Source organism: Erinaceus europaeus, chromosome 10 (genome assembly GCF_950295315.1).
Source record: "Erinaceus europaeus chromosome 10, mEriEur2.1, whole genome shotgun sequence".
NCBI lineage: Eukaryota > Metazoa > Chordata > Mammalia > Eulipotyphla > Erinaceidae > Erinaceus > Erinaceus europaeus.
This window is the reverse complement of record NC_080171.1, coordinates 106,879,336-106,898,678: the sequence shown is the minus strand read 5'-3', so window position 1 is coordinate 106,898,678 and position 19,343 is coordinate 106,879,336. Positions and strand designations below refer to the sequence as shown.

The 19,343-nt window shown below is 43.8% G+C and overlaps 1 protein-coding gene across 7 annotated transcripts in view; it reads right to left on the bottom strand.

The window, feature by feature from the left end:
- Positions 1 to 1,742: 1,742 nt before the first annotated feature.
- The window catches only part of DAPK1 (death associated protein kinase 1), a 205,484-nt gene continuing 187,883 nt past the window's right edge, over positions 1,743 to 19,343 (bottom strand). For all 7 annotated transcript variants that reach the window (XM_060200469.1, XM_060200466.1, XM_060200465.1 and 4 more), the window contains exons 21-26: positions 14,155 to 14,343; positions 11,442 to 11,639; positions 9,958 to 10,096; positions 8,803 to 8,923; positions 7,735 to 7,923; positions 1,743 to 4,218 (exon numbers count right to left, since the gene is read on the bottom strand). In XM_060200469.1, coding sequence (XP_060056452.1) covers positions 2,986 to 4,218; positions 7,735 to 7,923; positions 8,803 to 8,923; positions 9,958 to 10,096; positions 11,442 to 11,639; positions 14,155 to 14,343 — 2,069 coding nt within the window. In that variant the 3' untranslated portion in view covers positions 1,743 to 2,985. The remainder of the gene's footprint in view (positions 4,219 to 7,734; positions 7,924 to 8,802; positions 8,924 to 9,957; positions 10,097 to 11,441; positions 11,640 to 14,154; positions 14,344 to 19,343) is intronic.

Below are 19,343 nucleotides of genomic sequence, written 5' to 3'. Positions count from 1 at the left end.
AGGGATGAATCAGAGCACACGCTTCTGCATGAATAGTTTGGTTAATTCCTCGAGAATCCTAAGTTCCTGAAAAGATGATGGCATCTTCCTTCCCATAAATTTAAACCCCAATTAAAGTGGAACAACAAATATGAAAGAAGGCATTTTTACATCTTAGGAGGACTACTTTTAGAGATTCCATTTTTATCATTTTGGATAAAGGATAAAGAATTGGAGGGGATGGGGCACGGAACTCTGGTAGTGGAAACTGTATGGAATTGTATCCCTGTTATTGTACAATCTTGTTAATCATTATTTAAAAAAAAATTTCTTTTTTAATCTTAAGTTCTTCCTAAAAAGCAAGGTATCGTATTTTCTTTTAGGAAGTCCTCCTCCTCCGTGGTGCTGCTCTAGATACCATGGGCAGTGTCATACATTTCTCTGTAAAGTTACTATTACATGGACACTTTTAGTTCTTTCTTTTTCAATAGTGAGTTTTCTTTTCTTCTTCTTTCTCCCTCCTTCTGCCATTAGTGTTATCACTAGGACTTGGTAACTGCACAATGGCTCCACTGTTCGAGGCCTCTTCTTCTTATTATTACTATTTTTAATTTTTAAAAATCCTCTCTGATAGAAATGAAGGGGAGAGACAGGGAGAAAGAGTGACACCTACAGTACTGCTTCACTCCTTGTAAAATCTCTCCCACTGCTGTGGAGAACTGGGGGCTTGAACCTACCGAGGTCATTGTGCACTGAGGAGCTCTACCTTCTGGCTCCCTATCGCTTTAACCACTGTTAACTGCACAGTGCAGTAGATGAAGGACACCTACACTGTCATGCATCTATCACCACCATCCATCTCCAAAATATTTTTTCATCCGCAGAGCTTACGCTCCCTTTTTAACATCAGAATGAAAGCTTAGATTCCCTGAGCACTCTCCTAGTTTTGCAGGCCGATGGGCATCTAGCCAGCTGCTATTGATGCCAGACCAGCCAATCTAGGTCTTTCAGTTTGCAATGGCTTTTCTAAGGTCCTATCAGTCTACTGGATGGGGGCCCAGATGATGATTTCAGGAATTCTAGTTATTTCTACTATCAACCTTTTTTACAGAAAAATCTACCAGAATTCCCACCTAGGGAATGGGATTGAGATCTGTGAACCAATTACAAGTCCTTGATATGTCTCCTAGCGCACGGGGCAGAAGCTTTTGGTCCCTGGGATGCATTTGTCCATGTGGCCATCTTAGAAACAGGGCAATGCGGGTTTGCATTTTGTACCTAGGGATAGCTACAGGTAGGTCAACACTAGAGTTTGAAGTTGCTGGCCCTGGATAGTTAATCTATAAAGAAAGCAGAAATAGATGCATTGTTGGCCACAGGCTCTCACTTGTTCCTGCAGTGCGCCACTCACTCCATCTTTGTAAGGAGACAAAAAGTCCCACTCCCATTTCTCTCTATTACTAACATTGAATAATTTAATTTGCCTTTTTAGTTTACCTCAGGGAAAAAACAACAAGCAAACAAAACAAAACAAAAAAACCCAATCTCTAAAGCAATGATAAATGGGAAAATCACCTGGTTCTCTTTAATTCCCCAAACGATTCTCAATTTTACCAATAATTAAACACAAGAATAAACTATGGTTTTTATTCCCGTAACTTTAATGTTAATGACTTGTGGATTTCAGACTAGTTTGTTTCAGGAGTACTGACAAGTGAAAACAAAGCAAAAAATTCTTTTTGAATTAAAGGCCAACATACTAATGAAACAAGCAACTGTTTATTTATATATATATATAAAAGAGAAAAAACAATCAGAAAAGAAAAACAAAGAACTGTTTTTCTACATCTTATAGATTAAGTAAAAATACCTGTATTAATATATATGTATATACATACCACATCATATATACATATGATATAACATTAAAATTACATGCTTCCCAGGACAGGAGAATTAGAACACTTTTCCCCTCATACCAACTTTTAAATCTATCACAACTCAAATTCACTTTCCTTTTTCAGACTTCATAGAGGACGTCATGAAGCCAGGATTGAAATATGGAAAAGCCATCGCTATGCACAAGGGACAAAAGACTTCCACGAAGCATTAAGTATGGGGTCTCCTGAATTCTCACACAGATCAATACTACCATACAACTGTGTCCACCATCTACCTGAGATGAGAGGGAATGACAGACCTGATAATGTATCCGTTTCATATGGAGGCTCACACTGACATTTAAATAGAAGCAAAGGCAAACACATTGCATTGTAGCAACAACACTGGTCATGAAATCACTCCAGAGGAGTACTCCTCTCTTGCCAAATGAAACACAGATATGCTAGGGGCAGGGGTGGGCGGGTGGGGATTCTGGGCAAAGCACCTCTGGCGATGATGACCAGCATACAGCAAGAGACAGAGAGGGAACACCTACTTCACACCAGCTCCTGGCTGACTAGGATGACTTCAAACACACCCTCTTCTGCAAAAGGCACTCACATATGTCTGTTTATAAACCATACATGGGAGTCTTCCTACTACTCGAAAAGACAGAAACCAAAAGACATGATATGACAAAGGACAGTGTCTAAGAAATACACATTTGATACTCATGTATACTTTTTTTTTTCTTAAAAAAAGGATAATCGATACAGAAGTTAAAAAAGTTCATTGAAAAGTCAGGAATTCCAGTAAAAGTATCAGTAAGAAGCAAGATAACAAAGGATTAGAGATGGTGTTCAAGAGATAGGGAGGAGGTGCACTAGCTTGTCTGACAGCCAAAGGAGTGGACATATTCTGCTCTTAAACATAAAGACCATTTAGACACCCACAGATGTGTTAGAGGAGGGAGGTAGTGGCAGAGGAGGAGCAGGAAGGAGGGTGGCAGCCTTCAGTGTACAGCAGAAAAGAGGATGCACCCTGAGCCTTGGATGGAAAAGATGGACCTTATCCCACTTGCTCTGTAGTCTGAAGAGACCTTGCCCATTCTAAAGGTTACTAGTTTCACCGGGACACAACTGAGCTAATGGAATTATAAGACGTGCCACTGTTGCAACTTGAGGCATAGGCCTCCTGGCCGTTGCTATCCAAGTTGATTTTAAACACAGAGGATGCCTTCAAGAGGAAGTCCGCTGCATCCCGGCGCCCCAGCTCCCGCAACTTGGACATGAGGATGCCAACTGTGCTCTCGGGGAAGGAGGTCCATTCCCGGAGCAGGGCATGAACCGGGCTAGGGAGGAACTCCTTGGGAGCCCCGCTGTTGGTATTATACTTTGCCACTAGGTCAGGGAGGCCCAAATTCATGGCCAGAAGGCACCAGTCCTTCCCCATGGGATCGGGGGGATCCAGCAGGCGACTGAGTTTCCTTCTGGTCAGGAGGTTCAGATCTGACGCATGGATATCCATCCCCAGGCTGGCCTGTGAGTAGACATCATGACACCCAAAGCACATGATGCTGCTGAAGCTCTCCTTGTAGCCACCCATGGTGTTAGTGAGCGAGGTCTCTTTCAAGGTCTGGGCCCGGAAGAAGTCCCTCGGTTGGTAGATCATGACAGGCTCATGGTGCTCCCTCAGCTGCTGGGGGCTCAGGTAGTGCTTCACAGTCAACAGGCCTGGCAGTGTGGTCGCCATGACATTCTCAATGGTGCTGCACACCGAGTCCAGCAGGAGGCAGCACTTGATCTTGTCCGTCTCTAGACCGCGCACCTGGACCTCAATGCCCTGGCCGTGATTGACCAGGAGCACCAGAAGCTCTGCTCCACGGTTGGCAATTTTGCAGCCGTTCACCCACAGGCGGATATCTGCATCTCCCTCGGTGCTCTGCTGGTGGATCCAGCGGCACAGGTTCACCTGGACCTTGTGAAAGATGCCGCACGGGAAGGGGGTGAGGTGTTCCACGGGGACGATGCGCACTCCGCCATAGACCATCACCTCATCCTCCTCGTCCGTCCAGGAACGATGCAGGTTGTCAGTCTTGATCAAGGCGGGGATGTCCACCATGGTCCCGCTGCTCAGGTCTCGGGCACAGATGTCCATGGCATCTAGGATCTGCAGCAGCTCCTCCACATCACTGTCGGGCACAAGGCGCTGGATGTCCTCCATGGTATAGCGGCCCCGGTAATGGTGCAGGGCCCGTGGCGTCTCCACAGACAGCAGTCTCCCCAGGACGTTGGTGCACAGCCAGCGGGGGTCCAGGAGCAGCACGTCCTGGACCGTTTCACTCTGCATGATGTTGATCTGCCAGGGGAGAGAAGGGGTCATGAGAGGGACACAAACTCATGCACCAGCGGCTCAGAGAACTGAAGGGTCTGATTGTTATTAACTTGAAAACACTTCAGGAAATGACCCAGAGAGTGTGAGTGAGTGAGTGTGTGTGTGTGTGTGTGTGTGTGTGTGTGTGTATGTATTTAAAAAAAAATAATCAAATACTGAGCCCCTAAACAAAACAAACAAAAAACAGCTAGAGAAAGTCCTGAAAGATTCCACAGAAACTACCTTCATCTTTTAAAAGAGATAAATGTAGGGAGTTGGGTGGTAGTGCTGTGGGTAAGTACACGTGGTACAAAGACAGATAAATATAATCAAAGAAAAAATATAAACGTGAGAGATGGTAGCCAAATGAAAAATTTTAAAGGGAGATGGAATATGCAAAGAGTGGTTTCTGAATGAATTCTGAATCCCAAAATACATACATAAATGAGTTTAAAAAAAAACAACCCAGCTCCAAGAGAAAGGACTGGAACATGAGAAACACCAAGTAAGCATGAGAAATTTAATAATAGCATATCAGTATCATCTTTCTGGAATGTGATAACTATATTATCACTATGTGGGTGAATATTTTTATAGGAGACTGCAGGTTAAATCATTTAGAGGACTGTCAAGAAAAAAGTAAAGACAAACAGAAGAAAGAGGTATACAACAAATGCAGTGTCATGTAAACAAGTGGTTAATTTAGTTGCGAAGTATAAGAGGATTCTCTATCCCTAAGCCTCTATCCAAAAAGGGTAGAATGTTATAATCTGATCCTATTATGTCAAGTTTTATTGCAGTCTCCCTCTCTTCCCCCCACTCTCCCTCTCCCTCTCTCATAAATTCCACCATGGCAGTGGTTGGTCCTGAGTAGTGAAAGAAATGACTGAAGCAAGAGGTGGTGGCCAGAGAACATTTTAATTTTTTTTTTAATATTTGTTTATTCCCTTTTGTTGCCCTTGTTGTTACTGATGTTGTTGTTGTTGGATAGGACAGACAGAAATGGAGAGAGGGGGGGAAAACAGGGAGGGGGAGAGAAAGATATAGACACCTGCAAACTTGCTTCACTGCTTGTGAAGCGACTCCCCTGCAGGTGGGGAGCCAGGGGCTGGAACCGGGATCCTTACGCCGGCCCTTGCGCTTTGTGCCACCTGCGCTTAACCCGCTGTGCTAGCCCCGGACTCCCAGAACATTTTAATTTTATTGGCATCTTTGTTTCTCTAAAAAGAAAACAAATGTAGCAGGAGGAAACATGTAACTTTCTTCTTCTGCATTAGGATTTTGGATAGCTCTACAAACAATACTGATCCAAACCGGAAGCTACCCTCCACAGACGCTGAGCTTACATCAATGCTCTTCTACCCTAAATCTGGCTCAATCTCTAAAATGCCACCTGTATGTAATTCTCTTTAAAGTTCTTTAGACTGAAGAGTCCTGGAAGGTGGCCTTTATTTTATTGTACACGTGCACCTACCTACACACCAGAGGGGGGAAATGACAAAGAAATACTGAGCGAGAATAGAGGACTTCTCAGACATTTTACAATGGTATGAAGCATCAAGCATCAAAGATGGCCCCCTACGCTGGCAAGGTATGAGCTGTACCCTGAACTATCTGCCTAACCCTCTATTTCATAGTAAGTTTGCCGGCACGTCATCTGTAATTGAGTCCTACATGCTAATTTCAGGTCATGGACGACAGACTGATAAACTGTCCCATAGTGGAAGAGACTGAGGAGTGTAATGTAGGGTCTCAGATTTGAAAAAGGATATTAGGACAGCTGTGACATCTGAATAAGAACTGTACATCAGTAATCACACTAAGAAGAGGCTGGCAGTCAATCAGTGTAGGGCCCTTCTGATTCATTACTTCTCTTCTTTTAAGTCTTCACTCTTTTACTAAAATCTCAAGAACAAGGAGAGGTATAGTGGCAAATAAAGGGCACTGAACTCTACAATTTGCAAAGTTAAGTCAAACACCAAAAGTAGGAAAACACTGTGCCAAAGGAGTGACTTTACTATTATGGTTGAGACAGCTTGGGAGCTTCAATCCCTCACTTACCACGCTCCCTGGAGTCCATCATCTCACATACTGCAAAGGGGTTAGGAGACTAACCAGTAGTTTCAGAGCAGCTTAAACGCTACACAGTCATAGCCAGACAATCTAGTTCTCATGGCCACCGACTCCTGGACTAAGTTTTTAATTTCAAGTCTATACAAACTGGCCACAGGGTCAGATATGGCAGGCAAGACCTGAAAAGCAGTCTTCTGGTTTATAAAATTCTCAGAACTGCTTCTAGTTTTGAATATTCAAAACTTTTGGTTCATGGTCCAGGCTAACTTGTGTTTTAATGACTCATGAATGAGGACTGCAAGGTTAACTTCCTTCTGGGGACTGACATGTGATTCAAATCACACTGGTTCTCAAATTGTACATTTGGTCATCAACGTAACACACACAGGAACAAAGAATCCTAGTTCTTGGTCATTTCTAGGAATCACTGCTGTGACTCTGTGTCTACAGACAGCCTATTACTGTCTTTCTTAACTGTGTGAACCAGGTGGTCTGTTTAGAGCAGATAATACCCCGTGGATAGAGGAGACACTCTGAGAGCTATCATGGGAAGGACAAGAATTCCATCCACCCAGACAATGTTTTTAGTCTACCTGCATGTTAGCTACCAGGCTTGGGCAAAAATTAGTTAAGGGACCCCTTGGAACATAACTAAAATAGACTTCCTAGCTTCTTCCCACACGAAAACTCGTAATTTACTCTTCTCTATTTCTATCTTTAGGTTCCTGTTTAGTAACATTTTGTCCTGCTTTATATCTTACCGCCTTTCAGCCGCCAAGCTGCAGATGCTACTATCATCCTACCCTGACTTCCCTGGGCAGATGACTTCATTGATGTGTCCTGAAACCTCCCCTTTCCAGAACCCTATACCAGCAGGGTAAGACAAATAGATTAGGGATATGGGTCAACCTGCCAATGTCCATGTCCAGTGGAGAAGCAATTACAGAAACCAGACCTTCCACCTTCTGCACCTGATAATGATCCTGGGTCCATCCATACTCCCACAGGGATAAAGAATAGGGAAGCTTCCAATGGAGGGGATGGTACATGGAACTCTAGTGGTGGGAACTGTATGGAATTATACTCCTATTACCTTACAATCTTGTTAATCATTATTAAATCACTATAATACTAATACTACTGCTAATAATAGAATCCCATCCACCAACTGCAGGGGGAACTATCTTCCGTAACTTTTAGAGGCTGGAAACAATAAACCAAATCAAAGTAACTCCTAGGTCAACAGGAAAGCAGAAAGCCAGAGTTCAGAATATCACCTGAGGTTGTGTGTGGAAATAAAAAATTATCAGGGAGAGTTGGGCATTCTCTATTCCACCGTCCCCACGCTCAGACCACATTCAAGATGCAGGAAACTAATACAGAAATGAATCCCATTCGAGCTCCTAGGTGGGTGGAGGGATCTCTTACCTCTCCAGCAGTGTGAAGCTGCTGGGCTATGCTCCTGAGGTCCTCCTCGCTGGCCAGGGGGTTCAGCTGGTCTTGCACATCAAACACAAATTGCTGCAGCGACATCAGTTGGTTGGGTCCATTGATCTTCCTCCAGGAAGGCAGAGTGGAGATGATTTTTTCACACAGGTGAGTCATTGGAGGGCAGACCTAGAACACAAGGACAGGACGGTGAACCCTTGGGCTCAAGAGACATCAGGCAGAAACAAAGCCACTCACATTGGTAATAATGGGAATGGTGTTGACATAGTATAGCAAATCCAACTAATTCTAGTCGTCACTTAGATAAACTTTCCATTCTCTTAATTGGTTAAATGAAAGAGGTTATGTTACAGACTTTTACAATAAATATATCTCGTCAGTCATATACTACACGGCATTATTAATTGGTCAATCCCTTCTCAAATTAAAAAAAAAAAAATTTTTTTTTTTTTTGGTCAGCTAAATTCCACTCCATATTCGGAAAACATTATTTTCAGAGATGTAGTTTATTTTCTGGGTTTCAGCTGCTGAACTGCTGGGATTTGAGTCTGGAAGGGTGTGAAGCAGAGATCACACCACATCTAATTCTTAACTCTGCATGTGGAAAGCCATTATAGCATAGAAAGCACAGGCCCTACTTCCACCTCGTTGGGGGAGACTCTGAGAATCCTCCAGAGGTGACTGTTCCTAACAGTCGCTCACGGACTGCTGTGACTATTTTCCTTCAGGCCTATCATGAGAAAGCAGGGGCCAGACTTATGAGAGAGGAGAGACCTCAAGACAATTGCTGGAGGTGGGAAGTTTCAAAAGCAGTGGAATAGTGCTGCAGGTGTCTCTCCTATCACTCCCTCCATCTCATCCTCAAAATAATCTTTTTTAATGAAAAAGAAAAAGCCACTAGGAACAGCAGAGCTGTAGTGCAGGCTCTGACCTCCAGTGATAACCCTGATGGCAAGAAGAAAAGGCATCATCAAAAATTTTCCAGGTCCCAAGATCAGTGGGTGATGAAGCAATGGTGGAATCCCTGCCCATTCCACATTTACTCACAGAAACTATCTGGCTCCGTATTTCTTGTAGGTGATTGCGAAGAGCCTTCATGTCCTTAGAGCCAGAAGCCCCAGCGTCCAAAACAAACAGTTTATTTGAAATGTGAAGATCATTCCCAAACCTAAGGGAAAAATGAAAGCTTATCAGAGATTCAATTTCACCAGATGTTTCAACTCAGCATCAGGTTCCTAATGACCCAAAAGGCTGCTTGGCTCCTGGGACATTCTAGTAACCTTGCAGAGGTCCCCTCCCTGCATGGTGTAGAGTCCTGGTGAGACCAAACTCTCTGAGCCATGCAGATGGGCTGGTGCCTCTGGTTCAAAAGAACCGAATCTGAACCAGCTAGAGAACTGATAATTGTGTGATAATTGATAATGTGTCACAGGGTAACAACACAAAATTACAAACATGAAATTGTCTAAGAGGTGAACTCAAATGTGCAGTGATGGGTATGCTAATCTACAGTGAGAATCTTTTCACAATTCATATGATATTAAATAATTGTAATGTTTACTTATCTGTCTTACTATCTGTCAATGATTCTACAATAAAGCTGAAAAATAACCTAATGCAACTAAGTGACATTATCTCCAGGTATTGATCCTTATAGTTGGGAAACTAGTTTGTTGCTTTTTTTTTTCTTGTGCTTTCTGCTTCAGTCTGATTTGTTATGTAGATTCATTGTTCTAACAGAAAATACAAAGTACAGGGGGCCAGGTGGTGGCACACCTGGTTGAGCCCACATGTTACAGTGCACAAGGACCCAGGTTCAAGCCCCTGGTCCTCACCTGCAAGGGGAAAGCTTTGCAAGTGATGAAGCAGGACTGCTGATGTCTCTCTGTCTCACTTCCCCTTCCCCTCTACACTTCCTTCCCTCTTGATTTCTGGCTGTCTCTATCCAGGAAATAAAAAAAGATAATTAAAAAAAAAAAATCAAATACAAAATACTAAAAAAAAATACAAATAAATACAAAAAAAAAAAGATGGCCACCAGGAGCAGCGTAGCAGTAATGTCGGTGATAATTCTGGTGGCAAAAAAAGATAATAATAATAATAATAATAATAATAATGGCAACCAACAAGAGGTCTCTATTTTCTCTAGTTCCTTGCCTCTGGGTCACAACCTTGACTGATTATCCCATTGGTCACCCTTACCTGTTCCTGACCTCTTTCAGTAAAGATATGTCTTTGTCATATCCAAACTCGCCTCCAGCTGGACGAGGTACATTCATGATGTCTGCATGGGTGGCCACCAGCACAACATGGAGTGGATTCTTCAGTTTGCCACCAAAGGCTGGGAGCAGAGAGCAAAGTGTTTCAGAAACTGGTGGTCCCTCTGGGGAAGGTACAACCTGCCCACAGACCTGAGGGGATCATGTCTGCTATGTGGTGTGACCTTTGGAAGCTCCAGACAACAGAGCAGCATGTTTCAAAGGTCCCAAGGAAGGCTGTTCAAAATGAACCAAAAGGAACCACAGAATTCAAGGCAGTTTCTTGACTTCTTCAAACAGATTCTATTGATACTTGCACGAGGGGGCATCTAGCCTTCGACATGGCGAGGTGGCACCCTTTGCAAGGGCAGTGAAGGTAGTAAGAATGGGTCAGGAGAGAAATATCTGCAATCCACATAGAGAGAGCCTTTCATTTGAGAAAGGATTAGAAAAAAAATGAAAAAGGCACAGTGGTAGGTAGTACTTGAAGGGTGTTACATTTAAGTTATTTTATTATTATGTTTCTTAAAGAAAAAAAGTTGACTGTTGTTTTGTATTTACAGAGAAAGCTGCTTTTTTTGTTGTTGTTGTAAGAGCAAAGAAAGTTTATCTGTGTTAAGTTTATCCATATCATCTTCTCTAGGAATAAAGTTAAAACCATGCACTCAGTTATAAGGGTCCTTTTCTTTCTTTCTTTCTTTCTTTCTTTCTTTCTTTCTTTCTTTCTTTCTTCTTTCTTTCTTTCTCTACTATAGGTAGGAGAGTTCATTCTGCTGATTGATTATGTGCCTATTAGGCAAAGGCTAATTAATTAATAGTCATTAATAGTCATCATCTTACTCTATACACAACAAAAGTGATCTCAGCTCTAAAGTGTAGAAAGAAAGTGAGAAGTAGCTTTCCAGGAATGAGTCAGAACTGGGTCTTTGTAGCAGGAAAAATGTGATTACATTTGGAGGGGCAGGCAGTGGTACACTGGTCAAGCACAGTAGTACTAAGTGCAGTGACCCACACAAGGATCTGGGTGTGAGCCCCCATTCCCCATGCAGGGGGGAAGCTTCACAAGTGGTGAAGCAAGTCTACAGATGTCTTTCTCTCTCCCTTTCTAACTCCCCTTCCCCTCTCAAATTCTCTCTGTCTTATCAAATAAAATGGAGGGGGGAAAAAAAGAGGCTGCCAGGAGCAGTGGATTTGTAGTACTGGCACTAAGGCCCAGTGATAACCCTGGAGGGAAAAACAAAAACAATAAAACAAAGTAATCCCCTGGTATAAAAACAACACCTGAGCTTCAAGGAATATCAAGCAGGGAGATTTTTCTACCACAAAGGAGAAAGGCAGCTATAGCTGTTGGCTGCAAGTTGCGGGCTTTGAGCAAAACCGGAAGTGAAGGGCAGTAGGAAAGGAGCTCCCTCACACATCTTAGCTTACCTATGGGTTCTTCAACGGGCACAAGAGATTTCAGAAAGCTGAGCCAGAAAATCACTTGATTCAACTGGATCTCGTAGGGTTCTTCTAAACTGAAAACGATGACGTGGACTGATGTGGGATCATTTGCAGCAAAATAGTCGTAACAGCAGAAATAAACAGGATTCCCAGAGAACTCCCACACACTGAAGTCTCCGACTCCTGCAGAGAAAAGTGAAGATTACAATTCTGAAGCATCTACCAAACTGCAAGTATCATTTCTCTTGGCATTAGTGAGAGGGACACCCATAGCATTCATCTATCTGTACACCTGCGGAAATGTAGACGCACATATGCAGTGCGTCCCTATGTCCATTTTATGAGCCTATGACCTGTTTCTACTTCCATGCCTTTTAGGCTTATAACTATAAATCTACTGGTACCTGAATTTGATTATTCATTTACCTACATACCTACATACCTTCACTATTATCTCTATATCTTGTTTATATCTATTTATAATACTAACACACACACACACACACACACACACGTGCGTGTATGCACACTAACATGGAAAGATGGAAATGTGTGAGTATACAGATACTTAATTTTCTTTCTCAAATATTAACACAATCCCTGTGAAATTGTAATCTTAACTTTGGTTAAATGATGACTAAACTCAACTTCCTCAGGTGAGGAGGAGACTGTGGGGGCTAGTCAGAAAGGAAAGGCTGCCTCTTACATAATGATATAGTAGCTGGTTAGTAGTGTTTTTTTTTTAATATTTATTTATTCCCTTTTGTTGCCCTTGTTGTTTTATTGTTGTAGAAGACAGGGAAAGAGAAAGACACCTGCAGACCTGCTTCACCTGAAGCCTGTGAAGCGACTCCCCTGCAGGTGGGGAGCTGGGATCCTTATGCCAGTCCTTGCACTTTGTGCCATGTGCGCTTAACCCACTGTGCTCCACCTTACCTCCAAGCTGGTGTTTATTAAAGGGCCTGGTGCAGGGTCTGGCTCAGGCAGGCACTCAGAAAATACCATCTGGGTACATTCACATGAAGTCTCTTTACTGTATTGAACCCACTGTGTCTGTTCCCTAAAGCCATAGTTCCTGAGCTCCAGCACGAATGCAGATTGCATAGAAGGCTTCTGTAAAGGGGCTCCTGGCCCTACCCCAGGGTTTCTCATCAGCAGATCTAGGATGTGTCTAGATGCTGCTACTACTGCTGGTCAGGGACCCCACATTGAGAACCGCTGGTCTGAATAGTTAGAACCAAATCCCAGGCACATTCGAGTCTCCAAAAGGTGAGTGTTCTCAGAGCTCCAGGAGCAAGCCGAGCCTGCACTCACAGTGATGAGGTGTGTCCCCATCTCCCACTATCCCTGCCCCCATCACTGTTCCTCTGTGCCCCAGGCGTGACTCTCAGTTCCTGAAACTCAAGGGCCTGCTTCTGTGTCCCAGAATTCATCTAAGACCTGAGGTGCCATCTGCCGCCCCCCTCCAAGTATTTGAAACCTATTTTAACTCTTCCTTTGCCAGGGGCCTCAGGGCTCTTTCACTTCTTCATAGCCTTATCCATGTCCTTCATATAAAAAACTACTAACCAGGGAGTCAGGCGCTAAGGCAGCGGGTTAAGCACACATGCTGTGAAGCACAAGGACCCGCTTAAGAATCCTGGTTCGAGCCCTCAGCTCCCCACCTGCAGGAGAGTTGCTTCACAAGCAGTGAAGCAGGTCTGCAGGTGTCTTTCTCTCCCCCTCCCTGTCTTCCCCTCCTCTCTCCATTTCTCTCTGTCCTATCCAACAATGACTACAACAATAAAACAACAAGGGCAACAAAAGGGAATAAATAAATACATATATATATTTTAAAAACTACTAACCGGATACTATATCATTATGTAAGAGGCAGCCTTTCCTTTCTGACCAGCCCACACAGTCTCCTCCTCACCTGAGGAAGTTGAGTTTAGTCATCATTTAACCAAAGTTAAGCTTACAATTTCACAGGGATTGTGTTAATATTTGAGAAAGAAAATTAAGTATCTGTATACTCACACATGTCTATCTTTCCATAGTGTGCATACACATGCATGTGTGTGTGTGTGTGTGTGTGTGTGTGTGTGTGTGTTAGTATTATAAATAGATATGAACGAGATATAGAGATAATAGTGCTGGGAGTATGGACCGACCAGTCAACGCCCATGTTCAGCGAGGAAGCAATTACAGAAGCCAGACCTTCTACCTTCTGCAACCCTCAATGACCCTGGGTCCATGCTCCCAGAGGGATAGAGAATGGGAAAGCTATCGGGGGAGGGGGTGGGATATGGAGATTGGGTGGTGGGAATTGTGTGGAGTTGTACTCCTCCTACCCTATGGTTTTGTTAATTAAAAAAAAAAAAAAAAAAAAAAAAAACGAGGAAAAAAAAAGATAATAGTTAAGGTACTTGAGAGGAGGGGGAAACAGAGAAGGAGAAAGAAACAACTGCAGCACTGCTTCCCACATGTGGGGGTCAGGGGCTTGAACCTAGGTCCTTGTGGATGGCAATGTGTCCGCTCAACCAGGTGCACCACCATGCAGCCCCAGCACTTCAGTCCTGACTCACTCCCAGCACCACCGTGGGCTCGCTCTCCTGCCATCTTCTGTGAAGCTGTGGCTGACGCTGCCAGCACAGGTTCCCTTAGCAAACTGACTAGAACCTTTGGGGTCTCTCCACTCGGGAAGGGTGGGCCATACCATTGAGATAGGCATTCTGGATGTCGATGGCCTTCGTGGCCTGGTCGTCGGCAGAGCAGTGCGGGTGGTGAGATGGAGCCACGAACACCTCCAGCATCCCTTTGGTGAGACCAGGCTCGAACATCATGCTGCGGCTCCTCACGCTCACGTTCTCGCAGCCCGGGTACAGGTTGTTGATGCTCACAGAGACTGTGGGGCAGAGAGGAAGCAGGTCAGAACTGGTGGAAGGCGGCATTGGCTTGCTCTCCCTCCCATCCTTGTCCTTTTCGAACCGGCTCTCCAGTCCCACTCACGCTTGCTTCAGCTTGGGGCTCTGTGAGTGCCCTTCCTGTGTGTGCAATGCTTCCCGGGACAGCGTGTCTTTCTATTTGCCCCACATCTCTCTTTGCTCTCTTCTCCAAGAAGCTGATCCCACCTGCAGGACTGCACTCCACTTGCCTCTCATTAGCCTTAACCCATGGAAGACACTTTTCTTTATTTTTAATCTTTAATTCAACTTTTATTATTAGTGACAACAGTGTTTTACTTTTTTTTTTCATAAAGGGGATTAATGCTTTACAGTACAGACATTGGCATATGAATATAATTTCATTATGCACCAGAACCCCACAATTCTATTCTACCTCCTCTTCCTTCCCTAGAGTCCTTTGCTTTGACACAATACACACATGCCCAATCCATGTTCACTTTGATAGCCATAAGATATCTGAGGCATAATTTCACACATTTATATGCTGTGTGCAAGTTACCATACCCTCCACTGCCTGTAGGAAGACACTTTTCTGTCCATGCTACTTCCTGGATACCAGCTGCATCTCTGACTTAAGAGTCTCCTCCAGCCCCAGCCCCTAGATGTCTCGCCAACTCTAACATATTCCACTGAATTGTGTCCATAACTCTGAACTTTGATCAAAATCCCTACTGTGGCCCTGAGAAATGCTTCTGGGTTGAATGTAACACAATTTAAGACACAAGAAGTTTGTGGCATTCAATAATACTGAACTACACTACACAGTGAGAAATTTATGCTATTATATATATATATATGTATTTTAATTTTTAAAATTATCTATTCATTTATTGGATAGACAGTCAGAAATCGAGAGGGATAGAGAGGAAGAGAGACAGAGAGACACTTGCAGCAGTGCCTTTCCCCTGAAGGTGAGCACATGTGTGCTTAACAAGGTGCACCACCACCTGGCTCCAAGTTATTCTTTTTTTTTCCTGTGTTTTTATTTTAAATTTTTTATATTTATTTATCTATTTTCCCTTTTGTTGCCCTTGATGTTTAACATTGTTGTGGTTATTGATGTCGTCGTTGTTGGATAGGACAAAGAAATGGAGAGAGATGGGGAAGACAGAGAGGGGGAGAGAAAGATAAGACACCTACAGACCTGCTTCACCATCCATGAAGTGACTCCCCTGCAGGTGGGGAGCCAGGGGCTCGAACTGGGATCCTTACGCCAGTCTTTGTGATTTGCGCCACTTGAGCTTAACCCGCTGTACCACCACCCAACTCCCCAAGTTATTCTTTTTAAGGGATTTCCTTGAAGAAGATTCAGTTGTCTCGGTGGCAAATCACCATGTGTGACACTAAGTAGTTAGTATCTCAACTTTCCTTGATAATCTTCCCTTCTAAACAAGAGGGGCTGAATAGTGGCTCGTGTTAACTGAGCCAGAGTCACACTGTTTGTTGTCCAATGCATTCATTTTGATTTATGGCAGTGGAATTGGTTTTCCGTTTATACTAGGGATATTAGTGATTTGCTATTGTTTTTATGGAGTTGGAGCCTCACATGTGCAACTTCATTACTCTGGGCCACTTTTTCATTCAGACAGAGACACAAAAGGAGAGACGCTACAGAATAGGAGATTCCTCTGGTGCCATCACACCATTCCATGTGGTACTGGGGCTCTAACCTGAGCTGCTGGCATAGCAAAGCACACACCTTACCCAGTGAGCTTGTCCTCTAGTCTCGATGTAATTTTCAAACTGATTTATTTTAAAAGGACATAAAGAAGCCTATCTGTTGGGGGGAAAAAAATGAAATACTACGTAAAAAATAAAAAGCAGAACTTGAGTGGAAAAAAACTGAATCAGTTTAGGCTCCCCAAACTGCATCTGGGAAGAGAGAAGTCCCTGTGCTTACACTAACACTGTGATTTCCTCACCCTTCTCTGCATAGCACTGTGAAGGCAGAGCTGGTGTGTCAGCTTCTGGGTAAGGACTCCATGGACTGAGGTGGAGGCTTCTAGAAGTATGTCAGGTGACTGACTTGGTGAGCTCAACTCTACCATTCTGTTAGTACCTTAGATGTGCAGTTAATACCAAAAGATAATACAGGGCACTAAAGAAGTGATTATTTCCCTTGGTCTACCCCTGACTTTTAAAACGGGTGATCCAAACACAAAAGTCAACCTTGATTTATTTACTCTGGTCCCTCAGACCTTGCACATGGACAGTCTTCCCACTCGGGGAGGGCTTTTAAATCAGAGATGGGGATGGAAGGGGAGGGAGAGGGGGAGTGAGAAAGGGAAAGAGAGAGGGAGAGAGAGGGAGATTCTATAGCACTGGAACTTCCTCTGTATCATAGCAACTCTCCTGTGGTTCCAGGGCTCCCAGCTGGTCTGCATGCATGGTAATGAATGTGGCCAACCAGGTGAGCTACTCTCCAGCCTGGTAGAGATTATTCTTTAAAGATCAAAGATCGTAGTTTCGAGCACATAGGCATCGGGAATAACTGAGGAAATGGACCAAGAAGGAGAAAAGCAGGAAGAGTAAATACATTTACTTTAGTGAGTAAAAAGAGTAGAAAACTGAGGACCAAGGAGACATAATAGTTCTGCAGAAGACTTTCGTGCCAGAGGCTTGAAGGTTCCAGGCTCAATCCCCAGCACCATGAGCCATAGGGGATCAGAGTTCTGGTTTCTCTCTGTATCTTTCTCTATTTCTCTCTCATTAAAAAATAAATTAATTTGGGTCAGGTGGTCGCAGACCTGGTTAAGCACATAGAGTATAGGGCACAAGGACCCAGACTGAAGTCCCAAGTCCCCACTGCACGGGTGTGTGTGTGTGTGTGTGTGTGTGTGTGTGTGTGTATGTGTGTCTGTGTGTGTGTGTCTGTGTGTGTGTGTGTCTGTGTGTGTGTGTCTGTGTGTGTGTGTCTGTGTGTGTGTGTCTCTGTGTGTGTGTGTCTGTGTGTGTCTGTGTGTGTGTGTGTCTCTGTGTGTGTGTCTGTGTGTGTGTGTCTCTGTGTGTGTGTGTCTGTGTGTGTGTATGTGTGTCTGTGTGTGTGTGTGTCTGTGTATGTCTGTGTGTGTGTGTGTCTGTGTGTGTGTGTGTGACGGGGGGCACTTTACAAGTGATAAAATAGTGCTACAGGTCTCCCCCCACCCCATCTACCTATTTCCCTCTCAACTTTTCACTGCTTATATCCAAAACAAATGCATAAATAATTTTTTAAATAGATTATTAAATAGAAGTAGAAAACTTGGGAAGCACTGAAATGTAAAATGACAATTTCACAGGAATGCATAGAATCATAGAAGGAAGAAATTTTTTGTTAAATCCTGGCCCCTAGTGGTGAAAAGTGGCAAGCCCTGAGGAAGACGGCTACTGCATCCGGGTCAGAAAAGACTTCCTTCATTTGCTTCTCTCAGGCAAGAGCAGGCAAGAGAAGTTCCTCTTAGACACTTCCAAGGGCAAAACAAAGCAACACTCTCTTTCGATTTAGTTGTATCCATCCCTCCCATCCATGGGATTTCCTAGAGGTCATGTGTTCCTCCAGTCCCATCTCTCCCAGTGGCCCTCTCCCAGCTTTATCGAGGAGGAGGAGGAGGAGGAGGAGGAAGAAAACGGAGGAAGAAGAGGAGGAAACAGGAGAAGGGTGTTAATGGCTTACAGCATAGTTGTTGACACATAGGTACAACCTCTTAATCTCCCTATGACAGATGTCTGCAAGATATTTCCCTAAGCTCATCAATGTCCTATGACTCTACTACCCCCCCATCCCATCTCTTGCCCGCCTTCAGAGTCCTTTGCTTTGGTGCAATACGCTACACCCAGTCTAAGTTTCACCTTACTGCCCTTGCTTCTTAATTTCTACCTATGAATGAGATCACCTGGGATTCATTCTTCTCCTTTTGGCTTCTCCCACTCAGCATGATACCTCTGAGCCCGATTTTTAGTATCCTCTATTAGGTCAAAAATTCACTAAATGCTGACTCACGAGGTCCATGAAGTGGCCAGTGAGTTGCTTTCTGCTAGTGGTTTATCCTTTAGCTTATCCCAAACTGGGCAAGAAAAGGGCAGAGTTTCTGAACACAGCTCCTGGCTCTTCTCTGGCCTCTGACAGGTCTGGATCTAACGGCAGATTGAATCTTTTGCAGGAGCTGTCAAAAACTTCATCCGTACCTTAGAGTAGATGTGCCACTGGGCATTAAGCAACTTGGTCTGTTCCTGGTTTGGATCACACAACTCTGGGGCTGAATTTCACCCCTGACATTCAGTATTAGTGACCTTAAACACGGGGTCACAAGCTCTGTTGTAATGCTATTTCTATCACAGGGTCAAGATTATAAACAAGGAGGAAGGTCTGATTCTAACTCTGTCTCCACAGCCCTATGAGTCTCCTAAGCACTGCTCAGCTCTGGTGGTGCTGGAGATTGAACCTGGGACCTTTGGTGTCTCAGGCACGAAAGGCTGTTTGCATAGCCATTATGCTATCACCCCAGCCCTCTCTTCTTCCTTCTCTCTGGTCTTTCCAGCATTTGGTGGTGTCTCCTGTTTTATAAATCCCCAGACTTTGTATTAGACAAGTAGCCACAGACAACAAAGTTTTTGAAAGAGAAAACAAAGATCCCACAAGTGAGGATATTTTGAAGGTTTTCTCCTTTTAGTTGCTTCTGGTAACAAACTCCGCATGCTCTGGATACTAACGTGATCCTAAAGAACTGAGCTGCATGGGATTTAAAAATAAAGTAGCAATTTCCTCCTTAACAGCTCTCTGCTAACAAATTGCCTCTCCATAGGAATTTGATAGCTGAGTCAGAAAGGCACCTTGGAATTGGTTGCTGCGTAAACACTAGAAGCAGCCACCCCATGAGAAATGGCTGTTCTTTGTGCCGATGACAGTGAGGGTGATTCACCTGGTCTAATGAAAGGAACACTGTCCTGTACAGGAGATTTT